General features: G+C 36.5%; 2 protein-coding genes and 2 pseudogenes across 2 annotated transcripts; 3 read left to right on the top strand and 1 right to left on the bottom strand.

Moving 5' to 3' along the window:
- Positions 1-30: 30 nt before the first annotated feature.
- LOC148931434 (heat shock cognate 70 kDa protein-like) lies at positions 31-16191 on the bottom strand. Its single transcript, XM_089064784.1, has 3 exons — positions 15978-16191; positions 14965-15906; positions 31-794 (listed from the first exon to the last, which is right to left on the bottom strand). The coding sequence occupies exons 1-3, from the start codon at positions 16189-16191 to the stop codon at positions 31-33; spliced, it is 1920 nt and encodes a 639-aa protein (XP_088920910.1).
- LOC125224434 (heat shock cognate 70 kDa protein pseudogene) lies at positions 3335-5481 on the top strand (annotated as a pseudogene).
- On the top strand, positions 7087-9065 carry LOC148931436 (heat shock cognate 70 kDa protein pseudogene; annotated as a pseudogene).
- LOC148931435 (uncharacterized) lies at positions 12980-14561 on the top strand. The gene is made up of 2 exons (XM_089064049.1): positions 12980-13884; positions 13966-14561. Exons 1-2 carry the CDS (start codon positions 13123-13125, stop codon positions 14506-14508), a joined length of 1305 nt encoding a protein of 434 aa, XP_088920175.1. The 5' UTR covers positions 12980-13122; the 3' UTR covers positions 14509-14561.
- Positions 16192-21307: the final 5116 nt, after the last annotated feature.

Raw genomic sequence — 21307 nt, 5'->3', positions numbered from 1 at the left:
GTGTACATATCATTTGAGTAAATCCCATTACTACTTAGCCAAGCATTTACTTAAACTCTTAATCCACTTCTTAATAGTAACAAACTTCTGCTTGCTAGGACTGAGGAATATCTTCACAACAATGGGCAAGTAAATCCTCCTAAGCTCCTTTATCTTCTCATTGAAACACTCTGCATCCGCCTCTGCCGCTTTGTGCAACCTCAACCATATCATAGTAGACGCGAAAGCCTTCTCTATCTTCTCCTTCTCGCCCGCTCCAATCCTCCCTCCTCCAGATCTGGTGGTGTCCCTCATGTCGTAGGCGTAGTTCTCCAAAACATTCCTCATATAAGCCTTCCTCCTATACTCCTCGTCCTCCCTCTTGTACTTCTCCGCATCCCCAATCATCCTCTCGATTTCTTTCTTAGACAGCCTGCCCTTGTCGTTGGCGATGGTGATGCTGTTCTTCACTCCACTCCCTATGTGCTCCGCTGACACATTGATGGCGCCATTCTCATCAATGCCGAAGCACACTTTGATTTCAGCAGCGCCTCTGGGCGCTGCTGGAATGCCCTTGAGCCAGAATTGGCCCACCATATTGTTCTCTGTCGCCTTGCTTCTTTCGCCCTCGTAAACAGCAAACATTGCACTCGTCTGATTGTCTTTAACCGTCTTTATGATTTTCTCCTTCCTTGCTGGCATTGGTGTATTCCTTGGAATGTATACGGACATCTGACCGTCATTCATTCCGATACCAAGAGACAAAGGAGTAACATCCGAAACAACCACATTCCGCACCTTCTCATCGCCTTCCCCTTTTCCGGCCATTGATGCAAACCGTGAAAATTTGAACAAGGATCTAAAAACCTAGATATTTTTCAATGGAGAGTTAAATAGCGCACATGTAAAAAGGAGTCCTAGGATTTGTTAAAGATTTAATTTATTCGTTAATCATGGGAGAGATAGATTTTAATAACTCAACGCGGATATACTTGAATCTTTTAAATAGGTAAGTTCTAATAAATTATCTCAAACGAAAGTATATGTAGTTCCAAGATATTCAATTAGCAGACCAATCCAAGTAGATTTTGGAAAACGAAAAAATAATTTACAAATAAAACAATTTTACCATAACTCCCCAAATCAAACAATGAAAGAAGACGCACGTTATAATCGATTTTGATGGAAACATTAATCTTGAGAAATTTTAAAAATAGAAATTTCATAATTCTCGCGAACAAGATGTCAACATTTATGATCGTAAGAAAAGTTACAGATTTTGGACAATATTTCGATTTACATTTATAATTGATTAAGTATTTTTATAATATCACAAAATTTTTAAAATTACAACTCATATTAAGTTTTTCGGAGTTCCTAATCAACAACCATGAGCTTTAGATGAGTTAATGAGTTAAGAGAAAAATTAGTCATGGTAACGCGATCAGAATTAAACAATTAATGCGAATCTGTTATTTATTTATTTATGTATTCAATACATACATAAAGTCAAAAAAATAATAATAATTCTATATCAAAATAAATCCTTTAATTGATGCCTTCTTATACTCGCGCGGTACCTTTTCCATCTTAATTAATTCTATTATATATACGTGAGTGCATAAAATATACTACTCCTATATTCTTATTGCTAAACATAATGTATTTTAGTGTAATAAGTTTTATGTGTTGTATGTACATTTATTATTTTTTATAATTATACAATGATACCTATGTTGTGAGAAATGATATGCTACATAACTTATGTGGGCTCCTTATATGAGCACCACTCTTGTTTGACACACATTTAGCATTGTTCGTTTCGATTTATCTATTTGGTTTTATTCTAATACATTAAAAAATGTTATTACAATTTTTAATTTCACAAAACTCATAAAAATCAAAGCTCGATTTGCTCGATTTCTCTATAATTTCAAATAAATGAATAAAATAATAAATCAAGCTTTGATTTTTATAAATTTTGTGAAATAAAAAATTGAAATAACATTTTTTAATGTATTAGAGTTAAACTAAATAGATAAATCGAAACGAACGACGCTAAACGTGTGTCAAACGAGAGTGGTGCTGACATAAGGAGCCCATATAAGGTATGTAGCATATCATTCCTCCCTATGTTGTTACTTAACCATGCATAAACTCCATATATCTTTGATAAGCCAAATTTATGTCTTTAATATTTTAATGAGTGGTTTTGTTAAATTCAAAGTCTAAAAAGTTGATATTGCCACTAAATTAATACTACCTGTGTCCTATAATAGGAGTCAATGTTGACTCGGATTTTAAAAGGAAATATTATATTTATGTTAATACAAAAAGAGACTTTTTTAAAAGAAAGGAAATGTGATACTATTATTAGATGAGAGAATATTATTTTTCTAATCCAAATATCATATATACTTTGTAGTGAAAAATAGAACTTTTTTTCCTGTACAATAACTATACAACGATGAAATGCTCCATAAGTCCCTAAAAACAGAAACTCTTTTTTTTTGTCTATTCTCTAAAATTTAAAACTTTATATTTTAGAATATTTCTTTCTCCAACGAGGTTAGACTTATTTTATACTAACACATTTGTCTCTGTTACTTAACCAATTAACATTAAAACATGTGCTCTTTCAAAAGTTCTTATTTTTAGGGGACGAAGGTAGTACAATCTATACTGTTTTAAGAATAAAGCTATAAATTTTTGGTAAACAATTAATTTGCTAACGCTGGTCTAATATACTCCATATTCATTAGTGTGTTAAATAAAGGGATTCAAATTAATCCTAAAATGTTCTCTATTGTGCAAACAATTAATAACGCTGGTCTAATAATGAGTACTCCATATTCATTAGTGTGTTAAATAAAGGGATGCAAATTAATCCTAAAATATTCTCTATTGTGCAAACAATTAATTTGCTAACGCTGGTCTAATATACTCCATATGCATTAGTGTGTTAAATAAAGGGATACAAATTAATCCTAAAATGTTTTCTATTGTGCATTGTTACATGAGTTACACTTGGGAAGATGAAGAGACGATGCTGATGGTGGGAGAGGGGGGACTTGAAGATCCAATGGAAGATGGAGAGACGATGGAAGACAAAGAGAAGACCTTACTCTACTTACTTAATGCTCTTATATATGTTGATCGAGAGATCCCTTGCCGAACATATCTGATAAGGGCTTTTTTTTTGAATTAGGTGTTTCATCTTGTTTACATAACACACTCTTCTTAGTTCCTTATCTCTCACGGTATGCTGCATTTTGATTTCATTCGTGAGAGCTACACGTTTTTCGATTACTATTGAAGTATATATGTTTTGATATTTTCATTTACTTGTAGTGAAATGGCGGGAAAGGGGAAAGGACGGGCAATTGGGATCGATTTGGGGACGACGTATTCGTGTGTGGCAGCATGGAAGCACGACCGCATTGAGATCATACCGAATGATCAGGGTAACCGAACAACGCCTTCTTATGTAGCTTTCACTGACGTTGAGCGCCTGATTGGCGACGCTGCTAAGAATCAAGTTGCCAATAATCCGATCAACACTGTTTTCGGTCAGTTTTCTTTTCCCTCTGGAAAAAAGTAAATGGTAACTTCACATGTTTCATATTGCAACTTGATTATCATGCCATACATAATAATTGTGTTAACTTCTTATTGTGTGTTTAATTTGTAAGCATTGAAGAGCCAATATTGGTTTGTGTATGTGTGTGGCAGGAGCAGACAATACTAATCCAATGAAACACAAGTTTATTTACTTAATTTTATGTATCATTTTTTTATTTCTTTAAATTTTGTTGTTTTCTCTTCTCTCCCTTCAACTATAGTTGAAATGTTTCATACTCATGTTATACAGATGCAAAGAGGCTGATTGGTCGCAAATTTAGTGACCCAACTGTTCGCAGTGACATGAAATTCTGGCCATTCAAGGTTATTTCAGGCGCCGGTGACAAGCCTATGATAGCGGTAACCTACAAAGGGGAAGAGAAACAGTTTTCAGCTGAGGAAATATCCTCAATGGTGCTTACTAAGATGAAGGATATCGCTGAGGCATATCTTGGATCAACTGTCACGGATGCTGTGGTGACCGTGCCTGCTTATTTCAACGACTCTCAGCGTCAGGCCACCAAGGATGCTGGAACCATTGCTGGCCTCAATGTTATGAGGATCATCAATGAGCCTACTGCAGCAGCAATTGCATACGGTCTTGATATAGAGTCTACTAGATTTGTCCCAAAGAATGTGCTGATTTTTGACCTTGGTGGTGGCACCTTTGATGTGTCATTGGTGACTATTGAGGCGGGAGTCTTTGAAGTGAAAGCTATTGCCGGTGATACTCATCTTGGAGGCCAGGACTTTGACAACAGATTGGTCAAACACTTCATAAAAGAGTTCAAGCGCAAGAAGGGGAAGGATATAAGTGGGAATCCAAGAGGCGTTAGGAGACTGGTGACTGCTTGTGAGAAGGCAAAGAGGATCCTTTCATCCTCTTTTCAAACCACAATTGAGATTGAAGCCCTGTTTGGGGGGATTGATCTTTTTTCTACTATCACTCGTGCTAAATTTGATGAACTTAATATTGATTTATTCAGCAAGTGTGTGGAGCAGGTGGAGAAGTGTTTGCGAGATGCAAAGATGGCAAAGAGCCGCATCCATGAGGTAGTGTTGGTTGGGGGATCGAGTAGACTTCCAAAGGTACAGGAGCTATTGCAGAAGATGTTCAATTGGAAGAAGATGTGCAAGACCATCAATCCAGATGAAGCTGTGGCACATGGCGCGGCAGTGCTAGCTGCTAAGTTGAATGGTGAAGGCAAGGGCAAAGTGCAGAATGTTGTTCTTTTGGATGTTACTCCTTTGTCCCTTGGTATTCAAGTTACTGGATATCTGATGTCAGTAATTATTCCGAGGAATACATGTATCCCAACGAGGAGGGAGGAAATTTTTACTACTAGTGAGGACGATCAGACCTGTGTAACAATTAAGGTGTATGAGGGTGAAAGAAGCAGGTCAACAGACAACAACCTATTAGGCCAATTCGATCTCCTAGGCATTCCAGTGGCGCCCAGACGAGTTCCTAAAATCAAAGTGTGCATCGACATTGATGCGAATGGTATCATGAGCGTGTCAGCAAAGGACATGGGTACCGGGTTGAAGAACAAGATCACCATCACCAACAGCACGGGTAGGTTGTCTAAGTCTGAAATCGATCGCATGATTCAGGATGCAAGGAAGTACAAGTTGGAGGATGAGGAGTATAAGAAGAAGGTTGCATCGTTGAATGCTTTGCAGGACTACGCCTACAACATGAGGAAAGCCATTAGAAGATCAGCCAAGCGCGGAGCAGCAGACAGGAAGAAGATAGAGGATGCTTACGAGTCGTTTAAACAGTGGCGACACTTCAATCAACATGCACATGCTGATGATTATAAAAAGAAGATGAAAGAGCTCGAGTATGTTTTCGGTCCCATCATCACCTATATGGATTAAGAATTTAAATTGATGATGTGTCTTTACTTTTATCTATCAAGATTTTATTTCATGTTTACTTGAAGTTTGATGATCCTGCGTGTTGTTATCTTTAATTTTATCATATTGATTTTTATTAAGTAACGCAGGTTGAAAGGAGTTCTAGGAGTTATTTGCTCAATGTCATGTCTCAACGTCTACTTAGTGCTAATTATAATTAATTATTCCAAACGAAAATGTATGTCTGTTAAAGAAAAATGAAAAACAAATTGCTAACAACTCCCATGGCTTTAAATATGATATAGGATTATGAAAGAAAATTCTAGCATCTATAATACATATCGAATAAAATCTATTATAAGATTTATTCTTTGTCTTTTTTAATTGAATTTCATTGTGCTATTTCTCTAAATTATGGACGAATTTTGTAAAATTTTGAATCATGGAAATATGAAAAAAAAATGATATTATAAGTGAACGAAGCCATGCCATGGTTGACTTGAATTCAAGCATTAACCACTCTACCATTTGACAACATGTTATCAAAAAGGAATCCAACCGATAAATAAAAGGAAAGAGACAATACCCTTCGTCAAATCTAGAACAAGGAAAAGAAAAAATTAATTGCTACAACTCCCACTGACATAAACGTTAGTAGAAGATCTTAGCGTCTTTAATATTTATTGATTCCTCACTATCCATGCAAATGCAATAACAAATTAGAAGTATGACAAATTAATGCAATAACAAATTAAAAGTATAAGCTTTTAGAAGGAGAGTCAAGTAGCATAGGTTGAAAGGAGTCCTAGGGTTGATTAATTAATTAATTAATTAATTATGGGATTGATAGAGTTTCTAAAAGTAAAGATATACATGAATCTTTTAGATTTTAGTAAAATTAAGATTAATTATTTCAAACGAAAATTACGCAGTTCCAATATTTTGAGATCAACAAAAGTAAAATTTATTCTTTTAGCGTTAAAAAAGAGATAAGAAAAATTAATTGGTACAACTCCCATTGCGCTAACTAAATGGACGAGAATTACTTTTCTAGGATTGGATTTGATTTGATTTGATTTGAATTGATTTAGTTTGGTTAGACTTTATTTATTTTTTAAGAATACCTTTTATTATCTCATCTCATATACTCTTTCGGTACCATAGTAATGGAGGTGCTTCTTTTCAACACAGAAATTAAGAAAAAATGTATTAGTTGAGTTAAGTAAAAGGAGAATAAAGTGGAAAATGAAAAGTAAAGAGATAAAGAGAGAAAAAAGTAAGAGAGAGTAAAACAGGTGTCGAAAAATGTGTTGGCTTTTACTATAAATGGAAATGAGTCTATTATTAAGGAATGTATCAAAATGGCAAAATGACTCTACTACGATCGAATGGAAGGAGTATTATAAATATGCATTAAATTTGTTTTATTTTCTTTGGAAGATTTTTTTTGGTATCTTACTCCTTGTTTTAATATATATGGAATATGAAACAAGAATGAATAAATAAAATATTATTATCCGATTTCACACTCCTTTAAAACATTTCTCCGTTACACACACCTTTTAATATTTTAGGCGTTTTGCTTTCTTTTAGTTGCAGAGCTGCAGTTTACTGCTACCGTCATTAATGGCTGGCAATGGAAATAGACGGGCAATTGGGATCGATTTGGGGACGACATACTCGTGTGTGGCGGCATGGCAGCATGACCGCATTGAGATTATACCAAACGATCAAGGCAACCGCACCACCCCTTCTTACGTAGCTTTCACAGCCGAGGAGCGTCTCATCGGCGACGCCGCTAAGAATCAAGTCGCCAATAATCCCATCAACACTGTTTTCGGTAAGTGTATACTTTTAAACACTTTTTTGGTGACTTTCATTACTCTTCCTATCATTATACATATGTTTATACTGTTTCTCTTCTTTTCATCTTGGGTCATGAGTACCAAATCAAAGCACTAGTATATTTTCTTGATTTAATGCATTGTTTGTTTTGCGCTTTAGTTTTGTTATGTTCTCTTCTCTCCCTATTCCAACTACTTGAATTATGCAGATGCGAAGAGATTGATTGGTTGCAAATTTAGTGATGCAACGGTTCAAAGAGACATTGCATATTGGCCGTTCAAGGTCATTCCTGGGGCTGGCGACAAACCTATGTTCGCGGTAACCTACAAATGGGAGGAGAAACAGTTTTCTGCCGAGGAGATCTCCTCAATGGTGCTCACTAAGTTGAAGGATATTGCCGAAGCATATCTTGGATCAACTGTCACGGACGTTGTCATCACCGTGCCTGCTTATTTCAACGACTCTCAGCGCCAGGCCACCAAGGATGCCGGAGGCATTGCTGGCCTTAATGTTATGAGGATCATTAATGAGCCGACTGCTGCAGCCATCGCATACGGTCTTGACAAGAGGTGTATTAGCTCTGTGGCTAAGAATGTGCTGATTTTCGACCTTGGTGGTGGCACGTTTGATGTGACTGTAGCCATTATTGACGGAGATAGCCATTATTGACAAGAGGTGTATTAGCTTGTGAAAGAGCCAAGAGGATACTTTCTTCCTGTTTGGAAACCCCAATTGAGATTGAATTGCTATTTGAGGGGATTGTTTTGTTTTCGCACATCAGTCGTGCTAAATTTAACGACCTCAACACGGATTTGTTCAACAAGTGTATGGAACTGGTTGAGAAATGCCTATGTGATGCAAAGGTGGATAAGAGTAGTGTGGATGAGGTGGTGCTGGTGGGCGGGTCGAGTAGAATTCTGAAGGTGCAGGAGTTGTTGAAGGAGTTTTTCAATGGGAAGGAGGCGTGCAAGACCATTAATCCAGACGAATCCGTGGCGTACGGTGCTGCAGTGTTGGCTGCCAAGTTGAGTGGTGAAGGCAATGAGAAGGTGCAGAATGTGGTTCTCTCAGATGTTACTCCTTTGTCTCTTGGTATTGCAGGCGTTGCAGATTTGATGCACGTGATTATTCCGAGGAATACACCTATCCCAACAAGGATGGAGAAAACTTTCACCACAGAGAAGGACAATCAGACCAGTGTAACAGTTAAGGTGTATGAGGGTGAAAGAAGCAAGGCAACAGACAACAATCTGCTAGGAGTATTCAATCTCCTAGGTATTCCAGCGGCGCCCAGAGGTGTTCCTAAAATCAAAGAGTGCATCGACATTGATGCAAATGGTATCATGAGTGTATCTGCGGAGCTCATTGGTACTGGGTTGAAGAAAAAGATCACCATCACCAACAACAAGGGCAGGCTCTCTAAGGAAGAAATCAAGAGGATGATTGAGGATGCGGAGAAGTACAAGAGGGAGGACAAGGAGTTTAGGAAGAAGGCTGGTATGAGGAGTGCTTTGGAGAACTACGCCTACGACATGAGGAACAACACCAGATGTGCAACCGGGATTGAAGCAGCCGACAAGAAGGAGATAGAGAAGGCCTTCGAGTCTACTATAAAGTGGTTGGAGTCAAACAAACTTGCAAAGGTTGATGCTTTCAAAGAGAAGTTGAAGGAACTTAAGCTGATTTATAATCGCATTGTTGCTAAGATGCACTCAAGTACCGTGCACTCTGGTGGTCCCAGAATTGCAGAAGTGGATTAAGGGAAGATTTTTTGGCTGGTTTCCTTTTTTTGGTTAATTCAAGCTCTGTTTTTATAAACTTTTATTTTTCTTCTTTTTGTGAGTAAAATACTTATTACTTCCTCCATCTAACTCTAAGTGACATATTTTTATTCAAAACGAGGTTTTATGTAGCGTTATTTTATGAGTAAAGTAAAAAGAAGTAAAGTATAAAAGTGGAGAGTTGATGTTTTTGTTTTTGCAATTTTGTCATTTAGAATGGGACATAAAAAAAATATGTATGACTCAGAGTGAGACTAAAGGAGTACTAGTAAATAACAGATCTAGGTGAGTAAATAATTACTCCCTCCGTTTCGCTATAGTTGAGGCGGAACTTTTGGTCACGGAGTTTTAGAAATGAAGGTTGGGTGTGTTAAATAAATAGATAAAAAAGTAAGAGAGAGGAAAAGGTAGAGAGAATAAAGTATAAAGTGAATAAAGTAGAGAGAATAAAGTAAGAGAGAGAAAAAAGTTACCAAATATGGAAATGACTCAACTATGAAGAAACTTCTCGAAATGGTAAAATGACTCAACTATGGCGAAACGAAGGGAGTAGTAAAATATGAAGGGAAAATAGATAACATGGATAAAGTGTAAGAGAGAAATAGAAAATTGTGCATAAAATAAGAGAAACATATAAAAGGTAAGCAATAAATTGAAAGTAACTTTCTTGCTATCTAGATTCCCTTTTAATAAAAAGTTAATTATCTGATTTTGATAAATTAGGTTATATTGGGTAAATACTCATGCTTCAGATACCCAACAATAGATCTATATCAACCCAAATTCCAGTATCTTCTTTCCCATTTGGAGTTTTCCTTTCAACTTTCTCCACAAGTAGTAATTCATATGTAATGCGAATTATATAGTCCATCGTTTACTCATCGTTTTCTCAGGTGGTGTTCGGTTGTTGAGTTGTGAGATTATTTTAGTTATAGGGGGTTAGCTAAAACTAATTATCCCATGATTATCCATCTAGGATTGAGTTGAAGGACTTAATCTCATGAACCAAACACACTATTAATTTAATACGGGATACAATCTTGCAAACCAAACATACCCTCAATTGACGTTCAGTCATGCGCAGACGACGGGATTAGTAATAGTTAGTTAAAGCTCTGTTTCTCAATTGACGTTCAGTCATATCGTTTTCTCAATATGATTAAGGGAAGATTTGTTTGGCTGGTATCCATTTTTGAATTAGTAATAGTTAGTTAAAGCTCTGTTTCTAGAATTTTTAGTTTTCTTCTTTTTGTTAGTTGAATAAGTATTACTCGCGCTGTATCATTCTAAGTGAAACATTTTCTATTTGGCACGAGTTTTATATAGTGTTGTTTCGTGAGTTAAGTGAAACTAGATAAAGTAAGAGAAAGAAAGAAAAAAAGTAGAGAGAGTGGTAAACATATTTTAGGAATTGTATCATATAGAGTGAGACATAAAAAAAAAAAAAAAATGTCACTTAGAGTGGAACAGAAAGAGTATCTGGATCTAAGTTAAGAAAAAAGTATGGACAACATGAGTTTTAATACAAAATTGATAAAATATGAAAGATAAATACGAAATGCGATAAAGTAAGAAAGAAAATGTTGATAAAATAAGAGAAACGTGAAAGGTGGAGTAAGTAATATATTAAAGAGTAACTTTTTGATTTTCAGTATGAGAACAGTTTAGTGGATTAATTAAAAATATAAAGATGACACAATTTTTGTGTACGAATAGATTAAAAAAGGTTCAATTTAGAGAACGACGGTCTGGAGTTGGCAAACCGTGGGTGGCAGCAAGCGATCTCGACTTCTCCATGATTGGGGTTAGGATTAAAACTATTTTTTCATGGACAGAGAGAGTATCATATTTGCCTCCATTTTCTGGGTTGAAAACGTGGAGTCTTGTAACCCTCGAAGAAGTCATAAAACCCTAGCTAAGGCTGTAGAAAATAGTGCGATATCTGTTGCCATTTCAAGCACAGTATTATTGCATTTGATTTATAATAATAATTTAAAAAGTAACAAGTATACTTAATTATATCATTTATTAATTGTAAGGAATTCAACAGTAAAATAAAAAGAAAGAGACCATGCACACGATGGGATCGTTATTCACTTCTTAATACTACTAATCCACTTCTTAATACTACTAATCTGCTTCTTAATACTTGGGCTGGGACTGTGGTGCATCTTGGCAACGATGGGATTGTAAATCAGCTTAAGCTCCTCCAACTTCTCTTTGACAGCATCAGTGTTTGGAAGTTTGTCCGACTCCAACCATTTAATAGTAGACTCGAATGCCTTCTCTATCTTCTTCTTGTCGGTGGCTCCTATCCCGGCTGCACATCTGGTGTTGTTCCTCATGTCGTAGGCGTAGTCCTCCAAAGCTCTCCTCGCTTCAGCTTTCTTCCTATATAAAAGTAAGTCAAATGGACCCCACTACTTGTTTTAAAAAAAAGGAGAATGCATTTTTTAAAAGTGCTACTATCACTTTTTAAAAGTGACACGTTTTTTTAATTAAAATTTAAGTAAAAGGTGCGTGAATTTTAAGTGGCACCCATTTATAAGGTTTTAAAAAATTAAAGAAGAGAAACAGAAGGGTTTTATGAAGTTTATGGAGCTGCGCGCGGCGATACAGAAACGGACAACGATACTTTGTAAAAGGAGGGTTTGAGCCTTTGAAACTTTAGAGAAATTAATATTCAAATTCTACACAAATTGTGAGGTAAGGAGTTTATTAAAGTTGTTAATTTTATATTCTATTTCTTGTTTTTGTAAAATTTTGATAGAATAGATGCAAGCCAAAAAATTTATAACAATGGTTAGTTTCAAGCTAATATTTGTGATTGTCGTATAGAATACCGTTTATGTTAGTGAGTGTTGATACTTGATAGTATCTTATGGAGTTATAGTATCTTATGGAGTTATGGATATAAACTAATATTGTAAATCGATCATTATTGCTTAGGTTGACCGTAGAGGATGGAACGCTTCTTTAAAAAAAAGCGTCGGGATGAATTTTCTTCTCCAAGTGAACCCATTGCTGAAGCAATGGAAAATCAGCCCCAAAGGGAAGTCGAGTTGAACTTGAATGATATTGTTAGTGATCCGGGAAAACGCAAGCCAATTGAAGAGTTCGATGTTTCAATTCGTGATAGAGTACGAAGAGAGTACTTGAATAAGGGCCCTTGTCAACCAATTGGACATAAGTATGAAAAAAAGAAATATGGTATTCAAGAAAGAAGTTTTCAAGATATTTGGTTTAAAAAGTATACATGGCTAGAGTATAGTGTATCAAAGGATGCAACTTTTTGCTTTTGGTGCTACCTTTTCAAGAAATCAGATAAAGGAGGTCGACAATCAGACGATGCTTTTACAAAGACAGGTTGTAGCAACTGGAAAAATGCACTAGAAAGATTCAATTATCATGTTGGAGGCGTGAATAGTTGTCATAATCATGCTAGAATTCAGTTCGAAGCTTTTCAAGATCAAAGGAACAGTGTGGCAAGTATATTACGGTCAAATACTCGTGAGATGGAAGTTGCATATCGCATTCGGTTGACACTCTCATTGAATGTGACTCGGTTTCTCTTAAAGCAAGGATTATCATTTCGTGGACATGATGAGTCAAGTAGTTCTTTAAATCGAGGTAATTTTATTGAGTTGCTTCTATGGTTTAGTGAACTTAACGATGTTGTATCCAAAACTTTGTTTGCAAATGCTCCTGCTAACAATCAAATGAATTCACCACGAATTCAAAAGAATTAGCAAATGCTTGTGCTTCTGAGGTCACACTTGCCATAGTTAATGATATTGGAGATAAAGTTTTTACTCTTTTGGTTGATGAGGCTCGAGACGTTTCAATGAAGGAGCAGATGGGAGTTGTTTTAAGATATGTGAATAACGAAGGATATGTGATTGGGCGATTTATTGGGATCGTGCATGTAACTGACACTTCCTCTCATACTTTGAAATGTGCTATTGATGATTTATTGGTGAAGCATAATTTATCTCTATCTAAAGTGAGAGGGCAAGGATACGATGGAGCTTCTAATATGAGGGGTGAGTTTAATGGATTGAAATCCTTAATATTGCAAGAAAATCCATATGCCATGTATATTCATTGTTTCTCTCATCAACTCCAATTGATTGTTGTTGCGGTTGCCAAGGGTATTAGAGTTGTGAAGGATGTTTTTAGCTATGTCTCCCTGATTGTGAATATGGTCGGGGCATCTTGCAAGAGAAAAGATCAACTTAGGCAGTTGCAACATGAAAGATTAGTTGAACAACTTAATGATGGAGAAGTCATAAGTGGAAGAGGTAAAAATCAAGAAACTAGTTTGGTAAGACCTGGAGACACTCGTTGGGGCTCACATTACTGTACATTGCTTCGTCTATGTTCTATGTGGTCTTCGGTTGAGAAAGTGTTGGAAGTTGTACGTGACGATGCTACTCTCCGTGATAACAGAAGTACCACTGAAGGATTGATTGAAAGGATGGATAATTATGAGTTTGTTTTCATTTTGCATTTGATGAAACATTTATTGGGAATAACCAATGAATTGTCCATTTCCTTGCAAAAGAAAGATCAAAATATTATCCAAGCCATATCTTTGATCCAAAGTGTGAAACATCAGTTGCAATGTTTTAGAGATAATGGATGGGAAGACATGCATGATCAAGCAACAAAGTTTTGTGAATTGCATAATATCTCACAAGTTGATATGGATGAAATCATACCACGCCGTGGCTATAAGAAGTATGGAGCAGAGTTGATCACGAATTTGCATCATTATCGTGTAGAGATTTTTAATCAGGTACTATAATATTCTCATTCAAGTCTTCTATACATATATTTTTTGTATCATTATTTATGTTAATATGGTTGCAATGTCAAGGTTGTTGATTTAACTATACAAGAGATGAATAATCGATTTTCTGAAGCTAGCACCGAGTTGCTAGGATGCATATCATGTCTTGATCCAAGAAATTCTTTCTCTCGATTCAATGATGATCAAGTAATCCGTCTTGCTACTTTATATCACGAGGACTTCTCTGCAAATGAGTGTTCACGTCTTCCACTTCAACTTAGTAATTTTATTGCTAATGTACGATGTGATCCTCAATTTGCTGCCTTAAGCAACTTAGGAGATGTTGCTACGGAAATGGTCAAAAGTGGTAAGCATTTGGTTTTTCCGTTGGTTTATCGGATTATTGAGTTGGCATTGGTTTTACCTGTTGCTACTGCTTCTGTTGAGAGAGCATTTTCTGCAATGAAGACTATCAAGACCGACTTGCGAAATCGGATGGGAGATGAGTGGATGAATGATAGTTTAATTGTGTACATTGAGAAGGACCTGTTTTCAACGATTGATAACGAAAAAATCTTGCAACGCTTTCAATCGATGAGAACACGTAGAATTCAGTTGCCACCGCTTTAGATGTAAAACCGCAGCTATGACATGTTCTTTTTATTAGATATATTTTGGACTACTTCGTATTAAATATATATGCATTTTTCCATTTTTACGATTTTTATATTGTATAATTATATATATTATGTTTAACCGTGAAAAAATATATAGTGAAGTTCAGCCCTTACAGTCGAATTTTTCTGCGTCCGCCCCTGCCTCTGGGTGCTGCTGGAATGCCTTGAAGGATGAATTCACCTAGCAGATTGTTGTCTGTTGCCTTGCTTCTTTCTCCCTCATACACCCCAAACTTTACACTGGTCTGATTGTCATGTGTCGCGAAGAAATCTTTCCTCTCTTTCCTTGTTGGGATTGGTGTATTCCTTGGAATAATTACCTTCATCACATCTCCATGGCATGAAACACCAAGCGACAGAGGAGTCACGTCTGAAAGCACCACATTCTGCACCTTCTCATTGCCTTCACCACTCAACTTGGCAGCCAACACTGCAGCACCATACGCCACGGCTTCATCTGGATTAATAGTCTTGCACGCCTCCTTCCCATTGAAAATCTCCTTCAACATCTCCTGCACCTTCGGAATTCTACTCGACCCGCCCACCAGCACCACCTCATCCACGCCACTCTTCTCCACCTTTGCATCATTCAGGCATTTCTCAACAAGTTCTATACACTTGTTGAACAAATCCATGTTGAGCTCATTAAATTTAGCACGAGTGATGGTTGAAAATAGATCAATCCCCTCAAACAAAGATTCAATCTCGATATTAGTTTGGGAAGTGGAAGAAAGCATTCTCTTGGCTCTTTCACAAGAACTTCTCAATCTCCTAATAGCTCTCGGATTCATACTAATATCCTTACCATTTTTCCTTTCAAACTCCTTTACGAAATGATTCACCATCCTACTGTCAAAGTCTTGCCCCCCAAGATGAGTATCGCCCACAATAGCCTTCACTTCAATGATATCGGTCTCAATAGTGGTCGCAGACACATCGAACGTGCCACCACCAAGGTCAAAAATCAGCACATTCTTAGCCACAAGACCCCCTTTATCTAGACCGTATGCGATGGCTGCAGCAGTAGGCTCATTGATGATCCTTACAACATTTAGGCCGGCAATCGTTCCAGCAGCCTTGGTTGCCTGGCGCTGAGAGTCATTGAAATAAGCAGGTACAGTCACGACAGCATTCTTTACAGATGAACCAAGATAGGCCTCGGCGATATCCTTCATCTTGGAGAGCACCATTGAAGAGATCTCCTCAGCTGAAAACTGTTTCTCCTCTCCATTGTAGGTTACCACGACCATAGGCTTGTCGCCAGTACCAGAAACGACCTTGAATGGCCAGAGTTTCAAGTCACTCTGAACCATTGGATCATTGAATTTACGTCCAATCAGCCTCTTTGCATCTGCGAAGCAAAGTAACAATTAATATGTCAATTCGAAGCGATAATAAGTGCACAGAAGAGAAAAAACAAACCAAAGACGGTGTTAGTTGGAGCACTGGCGACTTGATTCTTGGCAGCTTCTCCGATGAGACGCTCGTTGTTGGTGAATGCGACACAAGAGGGTGTGGTGCGATTGCCCTGATCGTTGGCTATGACCTCGATGCGGTTGTGCTGCCATGCTGCCACGCACGAATACGTCGTGCCCAAATCGATCCCGATCGCCCTTCCACCCCCCTTTCCGGCCATTGATGCGAACCGTTTAGAAGCTCTTTGAAACTGTCAAACAATCAACTAGGACTTCTCTGAACCTGTTAAATAGATTTGTAGTTTTAATTAGGATTAATTATTTCATATTCAAAATAAATAAAAAAAGAAAAAATCCCAATGCCTTAGAACATCCACCATGGGCGCGGACTTCCCACAATCCAGCAATAGGCTAACCGACGCCCTAGCCAAGCAAATAAATTCACAAATACGAAAATTTATTTTAATTGTTAGTGTTTATCAAAACTGTATTAAAAAACTGGAGCGCAATGAGTTGTAAATGTATAGTATAAATAAATAAAAAATAAAAAAAATCGGCTAGCTAATCTCTCGTCGGGGGAAAAATTGGACTTCCCATAGGCTAGCGATCGGCTAACGCCTATTGTCCACGGATGAGAGCTCGTCCATCATCCGGACATCTACCGTAGCAGTCTCCGCCTACGACATGAGGAATTAACTCTGCTTCTATAAATTAGAATTTTCTAAATCCCATAAGTAGTTTTGATATATAGTATTCCCCCCGTCCGGCATTAGGAATTCCGGTTGACCATTTTTATCCGTCCGGCATTAGGAGTATAAAGGAAGTATTTAGGGAGTATTTATTTTCCTAGTTAATATAATGATACTTTCTTCTAGTTGTGTCAAGACTCTAATCTTTTAATTTACAATAAATTACTGATGAATTAGTCGTATAAAGGAAAACATACAAACTAATTAGTGTTCAATCAAATATCCCTAACGTATTGCTAATAATATAATAGCGAATTGAAAAAGAAAGAGTAAAATATCAGGAAAAAGGTAAATTAAATTATACTCCCTCTGTCCCATTAAATATGCAACATTTTCTTATTAGCACAAAATTTTATGTAGTGTTGTTTTGTGAGTTAATAAAGAGATAGTAAAGTAAGAGAGATGAAAAGTAGAGAGTATTATTTTTATTTTTAGAAACGTTTCATTTCTAATGGGACAAACTGTAAAGGTTAATTGCTTAGATGCAATGACTAATGCAGAAAGAAACAAAGGGAAAAGTTAAGTGTTGAAGAAATCAGATGGGAAAGCCTATGGACCGTTAGATTGATTGTTTAGTTAGGATTATATCCTAGCCATAGGATTTGTTTTAGTTACTTAGCTGCTTAGCTTAAAACAAAATTAGCAAGTGAGTAGAGAGAGTCTAGCTAAAAAACGTGTTTTTCCCCAATTTGAGTTGTAATTCTTTTCTCTCCCAATTTCGAATACACATATCAATTCTTGCTCAATCTTTGCGATCTTCAACCAATATTATCTCCGATCAAATCCAACACAAACCAAAAATAAAAACGTTTCATTTCTAATGGGACAGAGTAAGTAAAAAATAGTTAGTGACTCAGGGCCGGTTGCCCACGACGGTCCTCTGTTTAACGCTCAAATCACAAAGAAATATCAGTCCTATATTTGAATTTGACTAAACACATGACTTCTATTTTCATCTCCCATTCACATAATCATCATTGTATTTTCTTCTTAATAATTTACCATTAATCTATGACTTTAGTTTCACCATTGAATTAATTCTAGTTTGTCACAATCTTAATCCAATGTGGCAATGCCCTCACGATTACTATAAAAGCAATCACAATTAAGCTCCATTTCAACACCAAAAAATAAATAAAAACAGACCTTTTACTAAAAAATAAGCAATCATTAGTTGTTTTTGTTTTAAAACAATTTATTTTCATGTTTTGACAATTTTTTCTTAAGTTTTTGTGTACCTTTTATTTGTGTTTAATTTTCATGTCTTTGAAAAATTTTCGCAGGTTCTGACCTTCGCCGGCGACCGCTTGATACGCTCGGATTTTGCACGGTTTTAAGGCTATTATTTGGTCTGTTTTTAATGTCAAAGTTTCATTACATGTCCGTTATTTGCATATTTTATCTATTTTGGTATTTTGACATGCTTTGGGAGAAATATGCATATTTGAGCCTAAAAAGAAAGTTAAAACGCGAAGTAGGAAATCTGGAGAGCTTCAGGTGGCATTCGACGACTGCCGCAACACTTCCGGCAACCGCTGGCGATTAGCGGAGACAAAGACACGTCGCGGCGACCACCGCACAGTTGCATTTTCAGTGCTATTTTTTGAACTTTTTTGAATTTTCGCCCCGTCCAACCTCTACGCGAAAATTTTCAGGGTATATTTTCTTTTTAGTAGTTTACTCACGTCCTAACTGACTCTACAAACTTATTTTACACTTTGTTGTAAATAAGTTTGGGGGGATGAAGTGGTGGACTGTGAGTTTATGTCTTTGTTTTAGTTTTTTAGTTTAAATTTTTGATTAAAATTCCCAATGGCGAATCCATGTCGTGAAATTAACATGAAGAACATAGAAACACGCATGCTTAGGGACACATTAGACCGAGTTGCCGATGATATTTTAATTCCATCCATGTTTAAGTATGGCTTGACGTTTTGATTTGATGGCTTGATGAAAAGGTGCATAATTAGTGAATTGCTTGTTCGCCTTGAATCATGCTTATACCTTGTGAGATTTGAGCCTAATTCCTCTCATGTGTGATTTATCTGCATTCATGTATATGTTTCCAGAACCTGCTCCTAGTCTGCCTAAGTTTACATAGTGTTTAAGTAGATTTCGGAGGATGTTAGGCCATCTTTTCTTAGCTACTTTTATACCTAAATTTTTGACCCTCTCAAAATTTAAAAAAATTTCTCTTTGGAGCCCATTTTGAGCCTTTAAGCATATTCTTTGAAAGCCAAAATAAATGGGGACAATTCCTCAGGTTAGTATAGTTTTTAATATCTTTTGTAAAGGAATTGGAGAGATAAGGAGGAAAGTATAAAAAATAGTGTGCTTAAAAAGTTTTTGAAATAGTGAAAATTCAAAATGTGTTCTTGATTTAGAAAGGATGTTTATGAGAAAAAAAAAAAGAAAAAGAAAGAAAGGTTCTGAAAAGAAAGAAAAAAAGTCAAAACTTAGAAAGTGAGTTGAAGGAGAAAAATTAGTGTCAAAAGTGTCTTAGGTTATTAGAAAAGTGGAGTCATTTTTACTCTACTTGGGATATTTTTTATTTTTGAGTCACATTTTAGCCAAATATTTCTCACCTACCAAAGAACCTTCATTACAAAAAAAAATAAAAACCTTTCGAACTTTTGATGCTTAATCACATTAAGTAGATGAGGGATTGACTTTGAATAAGCCTATGGTAAACTTTGCATGATGCATGGTTTGAGTGCTTATACACATTAACCTTTATACCTTTGAGAGTGAGAGAAAGAATCACTTCCCATCTTTGGAAGTTTGCCATATGTGAGTGTATGAATTCAAGGTGTTCCACGAGTTAGTAATGAAAGTGCACTAATAAGCTTTGCTTGATTTGATTGCGTTAATCCATGCTGCATATTTGAGCTTAAAAAGGGAGTCAAAACGCAAAGTACGAAATCTGGAGTTTCTGGGAGCGACCAACGACCGCTGCAACACTGCCGGCGACCGCCATATCTGTAGTGGTCTGTTACGGGAAATTTGTGCATGGATTGAAGACATGCCCAGCGACCGCCGGGTAATGCGTGGCGACCGCCACCCAAGAGTCAGAAGCCTCGGATCAGTGCATGGCGACCGCTGGCCATGGTGCAGCGGTCCGCCACAAAAACGCGGCTAGCAGATTTGCCCTAATTTTCTCTCCAAGATTAACCATATTTTGCAATCATTTTCCTTATTTGAGAAGGGGCGATTTTCCCCTATAAATACCCCCTCAAGCTTCATCATTAGAGACCTTTTTGCAACATATTTTCCAGAGTTTAAAAGTTAGAGTGCTTCATTGTGCAATGAGTTGAAGAAGGATTCAAGAACATCAAAACTACAAGGATTCTACCTTTGAGTTTTATTTGCTTTAGTTTTATGTTCCAATTTTTTTCTCTTCAATCTATGTCTTTAGATTATTCAATCATGTGTAACTAAATTCATAGGATTCTAGGGATGTGTTAGTAACGACTTTGGTTATACAATTCCTTTTCTATTTAATATTTGTTTTGTTCTTATTTTGTTTCTTCCTTAAGTTAATGGATAATGCTTCACGTTTGAATGACACATTCTGTGATGATTTAATATAACTTGCTACATAATCGTGAGTGGAGGTTGACGAGTTAGATCCACTTAATAGACACTACAACTAGCTTCCTTTAAAACGACACTGTTAATTGAGAGTGAGGAATTTTCAAGGGTCTTAGGAGCTTTTAGGAGTTACGTATTTAGGATTGACAACCCTAATGTTGGTCACCAACGTTTGCATCACATGAGCATAAACTAGGTGACTAGTTCTATCAAAGTAAGAATTGTGTTAGTGTATTGTAGTTGGAACTTGTATAACCATAACTGTGAACGCACATCCCTGAAATTCCCTTATCTTTATACTTTTTATCTCTGTGATTTATCTGCAATTAGTTGTTTATTGCTTTCAAATTGTTCTTTGTTTTCAAAAATTCAAAAATCTTCGGTTCTCCAAATAGTAATTGAGTTTTAATAGAAGATAACCAGTTTGTGTCTGTTATCCCTGGGATCGCTATCCGGTACTAACATTTAGCTATACTATTCCTACTCTGTATACTTATATGCATTTATAGTGCTAATAAAAAGTGCATCAAATAGTCTCCGTGATTGTTGTTTCTTAATCATTGTTGACATAATATTGAGCATAAGATATTGGTTATGGTTATGCACTACTTTGACTTATCAAATGGTGCGGATTTTTCGCAACTCAAGAATCCGGATATCTTGGGTAGTGGTGATCAATATCTGGACGTGCTAGTATTGTTATTGAATGAATTGTACGCTAGGTGAGTCTAGTTTAATAATGTGCTCAAGAGAAGTACTCCCTCCGTCCGTCATTAGGAGTCCCATTCATGGGCAGCACGGGTTTTAAGAAATGTTAAGAAAAGTGGGTGGAAAAAAGTTAGTGGAATAGGGGTCCCACTTGTATATATTAGTTTTAAATGAAATGTGAGTGGAATGAGTTAGTGGAAGGTGGGACCCTATTACCATTTATGGTAAAAGTGAACCGGGACTTTTATTCGCGGACGTACTAAAATGGAAAAACGGGACTCCTATTCGC

Source organism: Salvia hispanica, chromosome 2 (assembly GCF_029641045.1).
Source record: "Salvia hispanica isolate PSC_SH4W2 chromosome 2, Shi_PSC_v1, whole genome shotgun sequence".
Lineage (NCBI taxonomy): Eukaryota > Viridiplantae > Streptophyta > Magnoliopsida > Lamiales > Lamiaceae > Salvia > Salvia hispanica.
The sequence above is the reverse complement of the archived record's forward strand: the minus strand, read 5'-3'. Positions and strand labels throughout refer to the sequence as shown.

Bases quoted from the DNA above. Each gene is read 5' to 3' on its own strand.
- LOC148931435 (XM_089064049.1), top strand. From the start codon at position 13,123: ATGAGGGGTGAGTTTAATGGATTGAAATCCTTAATATTGCAAGAAAAT. The intron at 13,885-13,965 runs GTACTATAATAT...TGCAATGTCAAG, and splicing joins GTGTAGAGATTTTTAATCAG to GTTGTTGATTTAACTATACA.
- LOC148931434 (XM_089064784.1), bottom strand. From the start codon at position 16,191: ATGGCCGGAAAGGGGGGTGGAAGGGCGATCGGGATCGATTTGGGCACG. The intron at 15,907-15,977 runs GTTTGTTTTTTC...TTTGCTTCGCAG, and splicing joins TCCAACTAACACCGTCTTTG to ATGCAAAGAGGCTGATTGGA. The intron at 795-14,964 runs GTGAAGGCAATG...TGGCCGGAAAAG, and splicing joins GTTGGCTGCCAAGTTGAGTG to GGGAAGGCGATGAGAAGGTG.